Source organism: Orycteropus afer, unplaced genomic scaffold (assembly GCF_000298275.1).
Source record: "Orycteropus afer afer isolate SDZICR_OR568_19922 unplaced genomic scaffold, OryAfe1.0 scaffold00293, whole genome shotgun sequence".
Taxonomy (NCBI): domain Eukaryota; kingdom Metazoa; phylum Chordata; class Mammalia; order Tubulidentata; family Orycteropodidae; genus Orycteropus; species Orycteropus afer.
The window spans coordinates 1,849,450-1,864,824 of NW_006921880.1; the positions used below are offsets into that span (position 1 = coordinate 1,849,450).

Here is a 15,375-nt window from a genome sequence, read left to right on the forward strand (position 1 = left end):
TCCCCCATCCCCCAACAATTTATTGTGGTTTGGGTGAAAGTTTACAGAGCAAATTAGTGTGCCATTTAACAGTTTATATACGTTTTGTTTTGTGAAGTTAGTTGTAATCTCCACAATTTACAGCTCTTCTCCCTTCTTCCCTGGGTTTCTCTTTTCCATTTGCCCATCTTTCCTGCCCCTTCCTGCCTCTAAGCTTTCCGTCTTGGTATGTAAGTATCTTTTGAAAAACCTTCTTTATGAAGTTCGGTATACTAGTCCTAATGGAGGATTTTTAAACTAGGTAATACCATAAAATATTACTTGTAACTTACTATATGCTACATTTTAGATAATATTACTGAAATAACCTCAGTATCTTTAGTGATTGGCCTTTTCTTTTCATGACAGGAAACCCTGAGTACATTGGAATATGCTCATCGAGCAAAGAACATATTGAATAAGCCTGAAGTTAATCAGAAACTCACCAAAAAAGCTCTTATTAAGGTAAGGCTGAAGTTTTATGGAGTAACATATTCTTGTTTGACAAATGTGAAACTAAGGCATTGACACATTGTTAAACAATCTGTTAAATGGCGTGGGGTAAGGCTTTTCATCTAGTGATTTAAACTAAATACCTTATATGTTACAAATGTGTATTCTAATGCTGATATTTTGAGTTTACCAGCTCTGGTAGCTAGTGCCTAAGGCACTTGACTGCTAACCAGAAGGCTGATGGTTTAAACCCACCAGCCAGTCCTTGGAAGGAAGGTTGGGAAAACTACCTCCGTAGTGATACTGCCTCGGAAACCCAAGGAGGGTCGCTATGAGTCGGGTCCGACTTGATGGCTTGTAACAACAACAAAAACCAATTGAGTTGGCACCATCTGAAAAATATGCATGTTTACAAAATTTATTTATTTGCAACTTTGAGGCATAATTTATATACCATAACATTCACACATTGTGAGTGTATAATTCAGTCGTTTTTAGTAAATTTATAGAGTTGTGCAACATCACTACAATCCAGTTTTAGGAAATTTCCACTCACTTCTAATTCATTCTTTTTTTTTTTTTTTTTATTGATTAGCTGGATGGACTACCTTAGCTTCCCAGTGGTATAGTTCTTAAGGGATAGGTAGGACAAACGCTTGATTAATTTCCTTAATTGTCAGTTTTCAGAGTGATTAGTTGGTTCCCTAGCTCTTTTAGTATCATTATAAACTCATGGACTTAACATGTTTGTGTTTCAACGTGGCTTCATCTGTTGGTGTTTCTTCCGGTTGGTACTTGGGTCCTTTTTCACTAGCCTCAGTAGGCTCCCTTAGGTACCTTCCCATCTTGTTTGACAAGATGTTCCAGGTTTATCTTGAATATTTCCCACCCCAGTCCTAGAATCAAACATTTCTGTAAGGACTCCTACTTCTTTTTAGTGTGAAATGCTATTTTGGAGGCCAGTCTGGTATGAAAATGATGTGGTGTCTTCAGACCTCCCTGTCTAACTTCATGAGGAGGAGAATCACCATCAGCATCAGATTCCAATGGCTGGAGGTCAGACGTACCTCCAGTCTCCAACCTTTTTACCAGTTTAGACACCAGCTATCACTTTCATGGCACTGTCTTCTTCTCTGTTAGACTCAATAATTTGTTGCAATGGCCACATAGAACTCACAGACCATACTCAAGATTATGGAATTTATTGGTAAGTAATAGGTTACAATTCAGGATCAGGATCAATTTAAAAATAAAAGGAACAACTCAGGATATGAGAAGAATCAGGACAACTTCTTCTCAGCCTTGCCCATAGTCAGGGCCTCTGCTACCAGGCCTTTGCTCTTAGCTTTGGCTCCTGCTTTCAGCCTCAGCCTCCACTCTTGTGTTACAAAGCTATCTGGCTCCTCCAGTAAGTGCCTGGAGACACCTGACTCTACCAGAAAGCCTCTTGCCTGTGCTGTGCTCAGCTCTCTTGTTCCATGGGCCAGGAAGCCCATTGTAGCTGCCTCACTATGTGGACTGGGAAGCCTATCACACTGTCTTGTCCTGGTTTCCTGGTTCCTGCTGTCTTGTCTGCTACCGGCTATAGTGTTACAGCTTCCTGTCTCCTGAGTCTAAGGGTTTCTCAGTACAGGGACCTGGGTTCAAAGGATATGCTCTATTCCTACTCTTCTTTTTGATGGTAGTGCGGTCCTCCCTCCCCAACTTTTAGATTGGCTCCTTTTTAGCCTCATGGAATGGCACAACTGACCAGTACCCACAAGGGTTCCATGCACCTTACTTCATGGTCCCACCCCGTAAGGGTTCCATGTACCTTATTTGCATTAACAAAACTGTCTCACTAGATGCATTAGTCGCCCTTGGTGGGCCACAAGCACCTTATTTACATGGTCCCACCCAATCATAAAGGTGTCATTTTGATGCCTAAGGTGCACCTAACCCAAGCCATGGTATTTTCAATCACTTCATATGCGTATAAAAGCTGGACAATGAATAAGACTGAAGAAGAGTTGATGCTTTGAATTGTGTCAGTGAAGAATACTGAAAATACCATGGACTGCCAGAAGAACAAACAAATCTATCCTATAAGAAGTGCTGCCGAATGCATCTTAGAAGCAAGGATGGCCAGACTTTGTCTCACTTACTTTGGCCATGTTGTGAGAAGGGACCATTCCCTGCAGAAGGATATCATGTTTGATAAAGTGGAGGGTCAGCAAAAGGAAGACCCTCAATGAGGTGGATTTACACAGTGGCTGCGACCATGGGCATAAGTATAGCAGAGATTATAAGTATGGCACAGGACTGGGCAATGTTTCGTTCTGTTGTACAGGGTCACAATGAGTTGGATTTGACTCCACTGCACTTAACAGAAACAACAACAACCACCCAATCATTTCATGGGAGTCACAAGACTGTGGTTAGAAGGACCATTTTAAAGCAATTCACTGCACTGAACCTAGGCACTAGAAGTTGTGTTTTTTTTTCTTAAGAAGCTTTTATTTTTATAATGAGTACATTTTACAGGTGCTTAGAAAGCCTTTGAAAAACTTCATTTCTAAACAGGTTAATTATTGATTGGCACAGGAGCAGGTTGTGTTTTGTTCTGTTGTACATAGGGTCACTAGGACTCAGAACCAGATGGCGCCTAACACAATAATCATTAATTGAATTTATTCATGTTTTAAAAAACATATAAAAAGGCCAACCTTATGTTTTTATTTGTGGTATATTTTCTCTAAACTGAATGAAAGATGTCAAGTGTTAAGGCCTGCGTTTCTCTTGTATAGGAGTATACAGAAGAGATAGAGCGCCTGAAGCGAGATCTTGCTGCAGCCCGTGAGAAAAATGGAGTGTACATTTCTGAAGAAAATTTTAGGTAAGCCCTTGGCTTCAAAATTTATGGAATTATTTTCTAAGACTAGCACTTTCTTAGAACCTGTTGTTTAAAGTGAAGTTTATTCACGGGGCACTTTCTTAGAACCTGTTGTTTGAAGTGAAGGTTATTCACAGGGCAGTGAGTAAAATCTTTTTGCTAAAGCCTCCTGTGATTGCTTCTTCTTGTTTTAACATGAACAGGAGATTTCAAACGTGTTTTAGAATATTTTTATTAACTTTTTATTTTTAAATAATTATAGATCCACATCCAGTTGCAAAAAGACTACTTCCAACCACATCCAGACTTACCCTTGTAGTAGAATAAAAGTCATTCATTTCAGAATGAAGGTCAAAAAGAGAATGAATATTCGATTTATAAAAACAGGGACAAAGAATACATTTATTCTTTGCAATTTGTGTTTATTGCTTATTGACACATGGGCATGATTATAATGATAGTTATAAATAAGTAACTGCCATTATTATGTTAGAATGAATTTTAGATATTAAGAAAAAAAATATTAACTGTCAAATTCCTATTAAAATTTATTTTAGAGCCATGAATGGAAAACTAACTGTTCAAGAAGAACAGATTGTAGAATTGATTGAAAAAATTGGTGCCATTGAGGAGGAGCTAAGTAGGGTAAGCATTAAAAGTCTGTCACATCTTAATTTCACTATCATCAATGATAATGAGGATGCTTATCTATTTTGATATTTATATTAATGCAACATGGCAAGATCGTAATTGTATGATTTTGTTGTTAAACCTACAAAATAGTAGATGCTGAAACGTTTCATTAGCATATCTATCAGATAAGAGAATACAGACATTAAATAAACTGGATGTTAAATAAAAGTAATAATTAGGTAAGGTGGAGAGATCTGACCCTTAGCTACCATGTTTGCATTAACACCTTTAAAATCCTTTGGCATTGCTAGAAAGAATTTGAAGAATTGATACCAATACACTAGGCTTGTTATTTCTTCCCAAAGTTTTTGATGAATTTACAAGAAGAAACCAGATGCTATATAGAATGTGCTAATATACCTGGTAACTTATAATTTTTACATGAAAATACTTAATTTATTCAGTTCTTCTAATTTATATTGTGAATTTATTCATTTCTACTATTGTATTATGAACTAGCCAGGTGTCTCTCAAACTAGTTTAGCATTAATTCTTTTTTTTAAAAAAAATATTTAATGTGTGTCATTAGGTTACAGAGTTGTTTATGGATAATAAAAATGAACTTGACCAATGTAGATATGACCTGCAAAATAAGACTCAGGAACTTGAAACCACTCAAAAAAATTTACAAGAAACTAAATTACAACTCATTCAAGAAGAATATATCACATCAGCTTTGGAAAGTACTGAAGAGAAACTTCATGATACTGCCAGCCAGGTTTGTCCTTTGTTTTGATTTGGTATTCCCATTAAAGAAATTAGAGGATGCATGCTACTAACTTTCTTTGTTTAAGTATTAATTTGGAGGTTCTGTTTACTCACCCAAATAAGATTTTTGTAAGTTTATAACACATTATTTTAACTATTTCCTCCAAATTTTCCTCACTGGAGCTGCTGATTTAAGAAAAATCTATTCCTGACATTTTGAAAGTGGAGCACAACTTTAATATACATTGTAGACATTTAGAAAAATGGTGTGTGATTCTTTCCCTCATGATAATGACTGAAAGTAATCAGGTATTAAGAATTTCAGGAGCTCTGGTAGCATAGTGCCTAGGGCACTTGACTGCTAACCAGAAGGCTGGCGGTTCACACCCACTAGCCTCTCCCCAGAGGGAAGGTTGGGCAGTCTACTTCTGTAGTGAATATTGCCTTGGAAACCCAAGGAGGGGTCATTATAAGTAGGGTCTGACAGCGCATAACAACAACAACAATGGAAGATGTTAAAAGTATTTAATTTCCTATTAGCTGTACCTTTTAGAAAATGGTAAAACAATAGGAAAAGAATTTGTAAAGAAGCAAAATTACTCCAGTAGATAAGAGAAATCAGTTTGGCTTGTCTGGATTGCTAGGGGAGGGGAAATACGCATTCCTGGGCAACTGGATAATTTGAGATTAAGAAATTCTTCAAATCTACTGTCAAAAACTTACTAGTTCTCATAAGGGTAAATCCTTCTTTAGACAGATATTTTCATTAGATTGCTTTTGTCATTTCCATCTTACCAATATTTATTTTTAAAAATTATATATAGTTGCTTAACACAGTTGAAGAAACTACAAAAGATGTATCTGGTCTCCATTCCAAACTGGATCGTAAGAAAGCAGTTGATCAACACAATGCAGAAGCTCAGGATATTTTTGGCAAAAACCTAAATAATCTGTTTAATAAGATGGAAGAATTAATTAAGGATGGCAGCTCAAAACAAAAGACCATGCTAGAAGTTCACAAGACATTGTTTGGTAAGACCAAGCATTTCTAATAATTTTATTCTTTGTGTATTTAGTGTAAGGCTAATTTCAAAACTGATAATTTAATACTATAAATAACTTAGGTGACAGTGTCACAAGCCCCTTCCCAACACACAAACACACACACACACACACACATTTGTTCAGGCTAGGTGTGAATGCTTTTACTGCCTTTGAATTAAAAGTAGTCTTAGTTTGTTTTGCTGAGTTATGCTAATTTAATAGCAACTAAGTGTATAATCTTTAGAAGGAAAACTCTCCTTCTTTATTCCTGACCTTGGCTGATGCCCTGTAGATATTACTGTTAAATTTCTTAAGTTTCCTTCTGTAAATTTCTATACATAAATATTATTCTGTAACTTTTTTTTTTCTTGAGAATATATATCTTGAAAGTTTGTATATTTTGTCATAAATATGTATATTATTTTAAACCAATCCATTGTTGTTCTCCCTTTAGAATAAAAACTCTTAAATATTAAGTTTATTTATTATGAAAGTATTATCCTCATTATAGAAAATTGGGAAGATTCTGAGATGAAAAAATTCATAAATCACTTGGAGTCTAGTTATGCTAATAAGCCAATTACTATAAATTTTGTATGTTCTCTTCTATATATTCTTTTATCTACTATAACTATTATTTAGAGATTAATTTTAAAATATTCTAATTTTGGTTTACTGTGTTTCTATTTATGAGTTACATGTTCTTACTTCTATGTCAAGTGCTTACTGAATACTATAAAAAAACCAATGACCAAATTCACTACCGTTGAGTCAGTTCAACTCATAGAGACCCCTCCTTGAGTTTCCGAGGTGGTATCATCACAGAAGTAGATTGCCCAATCTTCCGAGGAGTGGCTGGTGGCTTTGAACCACTAGTCTTCTGGTTAGCAGTTAAATGCCTTAGGCACTATGCCACCAGAGCTCCCACGAATGCTATAGAACATATATATTTTTAAGATATTTCCTTGCTTATATAGTTAACCAATTATTTTAAGCTAATTTGATATTAAAAATGTCACAAGTATATCATTTTGCCAACTTCTTTGAAGTGATTCTAATCATATTTGAATACTTTTTCAAAGCTTACATCTCCCTTTGTTTTTTTTGTTATAGGTAATCTGCTGTCTTCCAGTGTCTCTGCCTTAGATACCATTACTACAACAGCACTTGGATCTCTTACATCTATTCCAGAAAACGTGTCTAGTTGTGTTGCTCAGATTTCTGATATGATATTGAAAGAACAGTCATTAGTGGCTGGAAGTAAAACTGTACTTCTGAAATTGATTGTTAGTAAATATCTTGAAATATTTTTAAAGATCACTTTGTTAAGTCTAAAAACAATGTTAACTGCTGTTCTTTCACCTTAAGTTTTACTAGACACAGGGATAATCATATAACTATGAGAGAGTAGGTTTATAGTTCATTAGACAGATCACTTGTTTTTTTTTTCCCTAAAAAAATTAATCTCCCTATGCATATAACCAGGCTTTGGAACTTTTTTAACTCATATTTTGTAACATTATGAGTAATAGTTATTATTAGGCCTTCCAAAGACTAGAAAAGGCAGGGTTAGCTCCAAATGAATTCAAGGGGCCCATGACTTGTCAGTTAGCTTAGGAACTAGTAGGTCACTCTTTCCCCAAGGGCCTTGCAAATACCTAAGATGGTCATGCTGGTGTTACACTGACCTTATCAGAAGGGAATATTAGATAGCTAATTTAAAAAATAAAGTTATGGAGAAAAATGTGCAAGAAAAACAATTTATAGAATTTTAGGAATACAATTCTATAGGATTTTAGGAATACAAGGTTCTAGGACACCTTACTCACTGCCGTCGAGTTGGTCCTGTTTCATAGCAACGCCTCCTTGAGTTTCCAAGGCAGCATCTCTACAGAAGTAGATTGCCTACTCTTCCTTTGGAGATAGGGTCAGATATATGTGGCCATGCCCTTCTGGTTTTTAAACACAGGCTCTTTCCACAATTCTATAGAAGTCATTCATCTAATTGCACTTAATACTATTATCTTTTTCCTATGTGATTTTTAAATACCCTTTCTCTTTTTTGTGATTGTATAGTTTGTTTAGGAAGTTCTTGGCTATATCACTTATTTTATTCCTGTCTTTATACAGGCTCTCTGCCACTCTTTTTGAATTTTGCAGTATTTCCTGAACATTGCTCAAATAAATATCATAAATGGTAGATGATACTGCCCAGATTCAGTTCTTGTATGTCACTATTTGATAGGTTTCTTTACTTGCCCATGTTTGACAAAGTTAAAAGATACTCTATCAGTACTATTTGGAGATTTATTCATTTGCTAAATGGTAGTTTGCTTTAGTTATGTCTTCCTAAATACCAAGTTAAAAGTATTGCTAGAGTCAAAAGAAGAGATGACTATCATCTCTATAGAACTGTTATGTTGTTGTTGTTATGCTATAGACTTAGTTGATAGTATTTTGTTGTTTTTATTTATTTCTGTTTTTGCTTGTTGCCCTTGCCCTAGTGAAAGGAACTTAGGCTAGGATTTTTTTACCCCCATTTTTATAAAAATACCCCATTTTCAGGTTCATTCTCAATTTTCCATATACTCTATAAAATGTTTACCTAAAGTTTTATGGTGGTGACCTTGACAAGTTTGATACAAAAGGATATAAGTCCCATGGGTCTTCAAAGTTAAATACCTCTCTCTTGCCCAAAGCCTATTATTGAAGGCTATTAGGTCTCTGCCTTTTTGACTTAGTAACTTAAACTTGTTAGAAATTTATTTTTATTAAAATGCATATAGGTTTTTTGGGAAATTTTGCCTTTGTTAGGAATGCTGAAATCTTACCAGTTGACTCTTATCTTTCCTTTTCTTCTGTTTCATTAGGCTGTTAGGGTTTTATTGGCACTGTGATCATTTTCTTAATTCCTATAGACAAGACTAAGTGACTTATTTTGAACATAAATTCTAGCAACAGATTTATCTCTCTACATTATAAGAAATGAGAATAGACTGTTAGAATTTTAATAATGCATATGTTTGGTCATCAGGGTATTTTATATTTAAGATATTAATTAACCAGCTAGGCTTATGGAAGTGAAAATATTCTTTTTAACAGACTGTTTATTTTTCAAACCAGAATGTATTTAAGACCGACCTTCTGAATTCACTAGAAACAATTTTATCCCCCACTGTGATATCTATACTGCAAATCAATAGTCAAATAAAGCATATTTTCAGGACTTCATTGACAGTGGCTGATAAGGTAACAAACATTATGTTCTTAATATCTTAAAATTGAGTTGTTGCTTAAGAGAAAAACTAATTTTTTTTTCTTCAAAGATAGAAGATCAGAAAAAGGAAATGGATGGCTTCCTCAGTATACTATGTAGTAATTTACATGAACTGCAAGAAAGTACAATTTCTTCTTTAGAGGAATCACAGAAGCTATGTGAAAGTTTAACTGAAGACCTGAAGACAATAAAGCAAACCCATTCACAGGTATCTTGTTTACCTGATTTGAGCAGTGTAAAAAGAAGGTGTTATGATGTTCAAATTGATAATGCATGTTACACAATCTGAATACTGTAAAGTAATTTAGAAACCTGAAAATACCATAACTGTTGTTGCTTATACTAGTGATCAGTGTAAAATAATTGAGAACATTTTTCTTTATCAGTTAATATTTGAGGATTTGCTACATGTAGAATCCTATACTGAAGTATAAGAAAACAAAACACTCCTTTACTTAAACTAAGATGATAGGTGAAGTTGGGAAAACTTACATTTAGTGGAGCAATTAGAATAAAATAGTTACATACAATGAACATTTATCTCTATTATAACTGGATAAATTGTTTTTTCTAGGATGACATATGGTTATTATTATTAATATTTTACTGTGCTTTAGGTGAAAATTTACATAGCAATTTAGTTTTCCATTCAATAGTTCACACACACATTGTTCTGTGACATTGGTCACGATCCCTGCAATGTCAGCACTTCCCATTTCCACCTGGGATTTCCCATTTCCATTCGTTCATTTCCTTTTCTCGTCATTGCCTTCTCATCTTTGCTTTTTGGCAGATGTCACCCTTTTGGTCTCTTACATTGATTATTCTAAAGAGTGTGTTCCTCCCAAGTGTTATCGTTTATTTTATAGGCCAGTCTTACTTAGTGAAAGGTGGCCTCCAGAATTGTCTTCAGTTCCAAGTTAGACGTTTGTCTTAGGGCAGTCAACTAGACCAATAAGCAGCATCACGATAAATGGAGAAAAGATTGAGGTTGTCAAAGAATTCATGTAGCTTGGTTCTGCAATGGAAGTAGCAGTCAGGACATTAGATGACGTATAGCACTGGGCAAGTCGGTTGCAAAGGAACTCTTTCAAATGCTGAGGAGCAAGGATATCTCCTTGAGAACTAAGGTGTGCCTGACACAAGCCATGATACTTCCAATTGCCTCATACACATGTGAGAGCTGGACAAGGAAGACTGAAGAAGAGTTGATGCTTTTGAGTTGTGGTGCTGGCAAAGAATCTTGAAAGTACCATGGACTGCTAAAAGAACTAACAGATCTGTCCTGGAGGAAGTACAGCTGAAATGTTCCTTGGAAGTGAGAATGGCCAGACTTCGTTTCACCTACTTTGATCATGTTGTGAGAAGGGACCATTCCCTGGACAAGGATGTCATGCTTGGTAAGGTGGAGGGTCAACGAAAGAGGGGAAGGCCTTCAACGAGATGGATTGACACGGTGGCTGTGATGATGGGCTCAAGTATAGCAAGGATCATGGAGCTGGCGCAGGATTAGGCAGTGTTTCATTCTGCTGTGCATAGGGTCGCTATGAGTCAGAAACGACTCGACAGCACCTAACAACAACAACAACAACTTAGGGCAGTAGTCTGGGTGTTGCTCCAGTCTCTGTCAGACCAGTAAGTATGGTCTTTTTTATGAATTAGAAATTTGCTCTACATTTTTTAGCCATTCTAACCAGGCCCTTCTGTTTTGTTCCTGGTCAGAGCAGTCAGTAGTGGTAGCTGGGCACCCTCTAGTTTTGGTCACAAGTCAGAGGAGGCTGTGGTTCATGTGGGCCATTAGTTGTTTTGACTAATTGCCTCCTTCAGTCTTCAGTTATCATCCTTCTCCTTTGCTCCAGACAGGAAGAGACCAATAAGTATATCTTAGATGGCTGCTTTCACAAGATCCCGGATACTACTTACCAAACTAGGAAGTAGAACATATCTTTATAAACTATATTATGACAATTGACCCAGATATCCCAAGACTATGGTGCTTAGCTCAGTCCTCCAAGGTGTTTGGTTGTGTCTGAGAAGTTTCCATAACTGTCCCTACTTCGTGATGTATTATATATATGAATATACATATAGCACTTACAAATATGTATGTAGAAATACCCACAACCATACCTGTATATGCATATGTGTGTACTCCCGTACAACCTTCCATATCTATTTAGCATATATACCTACCTTTGTATCCATTCACAAATTGTTGTTATTACTGTTGTGAGGTTTTATATGCTATAGAATTTACTGAAATTGCCCTTCTTGCATATATCTGTCTCACTGTGTCTTTGCCTTCGTCACATTGTGCTGACTTCCTCATATTGTATATTACCTTTCCCTTCATGTGTATTAACACGTCTACTCTAGTGGCATAGTGCCTAAGGCATTTGATTGCTAAGCAGAAGACTGGCGGTTCAAACCCACCAGCCACTTGGAAGGAAGGTTAGGCAATCTATTTCCTTCGTGATACCACCTCAGAAACCCAAGAAGGGATGGCTATGAGTTGGATCCAACTCAACGGCAGTGAGTTTGGGTTTGTTTTGTTTTTTTGTTCCCTCTACTATCTAGGTAATGATTCTTTCTTCTTCCCCCTGTTATCCCTGGTAGACATCAAAGAATGTTTCTTTTGGTATTTAAATCTAGTCTTGATTTTTTATAATAGTGGTCTCATACAATATTTGTCCTTTTGTGATTGGCTTATTTCACTCACCCTAATGTCCTCCGGATTCATCCATGTTGTGAGATGTTTGGTAGATTCATCATTATTCTTTATCCTTGTGTAATATTCCATTGTATGTAGGTACTACAATTTGTTTATCCATTCCTCTGTTGATGAATACTTAGGTTGTTTCCATCTTTTTGCTATTGTGACATGGGTGTGCATATGTATATTGATGTTCAGCTCTTATTTCTCTAGAATATATACTTAGGAATGGTATTGCTGGATTGTATAGTATTTATATATCTGTCTTTTCAAGGAGGCTTCATACTATTTACCATAGTGGTTGTACCATTTTACAGTCCCACCAGCAGTGTATAAGAGTACCAATCTCCCTATATACTCACCAGCATTTGTTGTTTTCTGTTTTTATTTTTTTGATCAATGCCATTATTGCTGGGATAAGGTAGTATCTCATTGTCATTGTGATTTGCAACTCTCTAATGGCTAATGATTGTGAGCATCTTTGAATGTGTTAGCTGCCTGAATGTCTTCTTTGGTGAAGTGTCTGTGCATGTCCTTTGCCCATTTTTTAATGAGATTCTTTATCTTTTGGTTGTTGGGGTGTTGAAGTTTTCTATAAATTTTAGATATTAAACCCTTGTCAGATACATCACTGCCAATTTTTTTCCTCCAATTTGTAGGCTCTCTTTTTACTCTTTTGGTGAAGTCTTTTGATGAGCATTGCATTGCATTTTTTAGGCGGTCCCAGTTATCTGGTTTATCTTCTGCTGTTTGTGCATTATTAATTATGCTTTATAGTATATTTGTGCCATAAATTAGGGCCTCTAGCTTTGTCCCTGTGTTTTCTTCCATGAACTTTATATATTTAGGTTTAACATTTAAGTCTTTGATCCATTTTGAGTTACTTTTTTGTGTGGTATGAGGTGTGGATCTTGTTTCATTTTTCTGCAGACAAATATCCAGTTTTATAAACACTGTTTGTTAAAGAGACTATCTCTTCCCCATTTAATGGACTTTGACCCTTTGTCTGAGATCGGCTGACCATAGCTGGATAGATTTATTTTTAGATTCTTGATTATGTTCTATTGGCCTATATGCCTGAGATCGGGAAGTATGAGGCCTCCTACTTTGTTCTTCTTCAGTAATTATTTAGCTGTCTGGACCCTTTTTCCTTTCCATACAAAGTTGGGTATTAGTTTTTCCATTTCATTAAAGAATGTTTTTGGAATTTGGATTGTGATTGCATTATATCTGTAGATTGCTTTGGGTAGTACTGACATTTCACAATATTAAGTCTTCCTATCCATGAGCATGTTATGTTTTCCATTTACATAAATCTCTTTTGGTTTCTTGTTTTGCAGTTTTCTTTGTATGTCTTTTGTATCTTTGGTTAGGTTTATTCCTAAATATTTTTTCCTTTTGGTGGCTATTGTAAATGGTATTGTTTTCCTGATTTCCTTTTTGAAGTCTTCTTTGTTAGTGTAAAGGAATTCAACTGATTTTCACATGTTGATTTTATAGCCTGACACTTTGCTAAACTCTAGTATTAGTTCCACTAACTTTCTTGTGAAGTGTCTGGGGTTTTCTATGTAAAGGATCATGTCATCTACCAGTAGGAGTAGTTATACCAATTGCCCATTTGGATGCCCTTTGTTTCCCTTTCTTGCCTTCTTGCTCTAGCTAGGACATCTAGTGTAATACTGAATAAGAGTAGTGATAGAGGGCATCCTTGTCTGGTTCCTGTTCTGAAGGGGAATGATGCTTTCAGTTTCTCTCTGTTGAGAGTAATGTTGGCTGTATCTTTTATAAACTAAGGCCTGCTTTATCTTATTTCCATTTCGTTGATGACAGGCATTTAAATTGTAGTAAATTAGTACAACTTTTAAATTTTTATTGATTATAAATGTAACTCATGACTTATCTTCCTCTATATAAACCATTCCCAAATGTATGAGGCTTTAAACCCCAAGACATAATTTTCAAACCAGGGAAGTCATAAACTATAAATATCAGATATATATAGAAAGTAACTGCTAGTATTCTTAAGGATTACAGAATGAGGCTATCACAACATAACAGAACTCTTTGGTCAATAAAGCTGTTGACATGGATCAGTGAGTAAAGGGTTCTTGCACTTTGGAAAGTGAAGGAGAGAGAATTCATACTCATGTTATATAAAATGAGAAGGGCAAACACATCTGTGGTAGTTAAATTTGTATGTCAGCTTGGTTGAGTGGCTGGGCAGCTTGTGATAGTTACTCCCCATGATGAGACTGGCAATCAACTCCATGGTGGGATCTACCACAAGCAACTCAGTAGCTACTTTATGGATGTGGTCTGCTTCTTGTATATAAGCAGTAGCTTTGGGAATGGTCTCTAGCTTATGGCACGCTTGAACTCTGCATGCAGCTGTGTCATTGTTCAGCAGCCTGCCGTGCTCTCCCGACCTTGAGAATTTCAGTGGATTTGAATTACTGGCCTGCCACATGGTTTGGTAACATCAGGACTGTGCCTTTTTACTTGGCAACTTTGGGCTTGTCACTCTCAGCAGCTGCCTGAGTAAAGAAAAGCCTCTTGCTCCAGTGGGCCAGGAGCAGAAGGCAGAGCTGAAGCCCGAGGTTGAGTGCTTTCACCCAGACCCTAGAGCTTGGCACTTTGAACTTGGACTTAAAGACTCCAAACTGTAAGAGAATAAACTCCTGTTTGTTCAAACCATCCCATTTGTGCTATATTCTTGTCAGAGTGGCACTAGGTAACCAAAACAGCATCTAAGATTTTTGGGAAAGAGTGAAAGCCTCTTTAAAATAAGATCTTAATACTCTTAGCTGTCATAATTGAGTAACATGAAATTTTTCAGAGAGAGAATTAACATTGGAAAATAGTAAAATAATAGTTAACAGATCATCTTATATATGATTGTTGATTATATTGCCTGTAAAGAATCCATTTTTGAGTGGCTCTTCTATAGGTTTCTGGGCAATTTGGAGAAATGTGAAATTGCAGCAATTTCTTATACCTCTTGATATAGCCTTAAGCCTGTCTAGAATAAAGGTAAATCAGCTTTTTATACATAGCTTTCTTGAGATGCTCATAATGGCTAGACAACTAAACAAAAAATTTCTGGCCTGAAAAGTATCTTAGCTTAAATGGTTTGTCTTCCCTGGCTTTAAGAAAACAAGTTCACTAAGTGAATTATTTCTTAGATTCTCCAGAACTTGAAGTTAACAAATCAGTTTTGTAAAACTGCGAACATATATTTACATGTAGTTAATTCTGGTAATACCTGAAATTTACTCTATTTTGAGACTAGTGAAACTGACAGACATTATTTATAATCAGAGTGTTCAATATGTACAGTCAGCTGGTGTGTCATTCAGAGATACTGGCTAGCTAACGTACTAAACAGCGAAGATGAATGCTGGACACATTTTCAGCTCTTTGGTCTTTAGTGTGGCTTTTTTTTTTCTGCATTGCAAGTCCCTATCATGTTTTATGTCTATAAGAACTTGTCTTTAAAGACGTTAAGTATGAGAAAGCAGAAGGTAAGACTTTAAAAATATATATATACACACACACACACATATATAAATATATGTGTGTGTGTGTGTATATATATTA

General features: G+C 35.8%; 1 protein-coding gene across 1 annotated transcript in view; it reads left to right on the forward strand.

Annotated features, from left to right (window-relative positions):
- Positions 1-15,375, forward strand: part of KIF11 (kinesin family member 11) — a 67,140-nt gene that overhangs the window by 27,702 nt on the left and 24,063 nt on the right. Inside the window, exons 9-16 of the mRNA XM_007951264.1 lie at positions 388-483; positions 3,258-3,346; positions 3,901-3,988; positions 4,566-4,754; positions 5,569-5,776; positions 6,902-7,074; positions 8,912-9,037; positions 9,115-9,273. Coding sequence (XP_007949455.1) covers positions 388-483; positions 3,258-3,346; positions 3,901-3,988; positions 4,566-4,754; positions 5,569-5,776; positions 6,902-7,074; positions 8,912-9,037; positions 9,115-9,273 — 1,128 coding nt within the window. The remainder of the gene's footprint in view (positions 1-387; positions 484-3,257; positions 3,347-3,900; positions 3,989-4,565; positions 4,755-5,568; positions 5,777-6,901; positions 7,075-8,911; positions 9,038-9,114; positions 9,274-15,375) is intronic.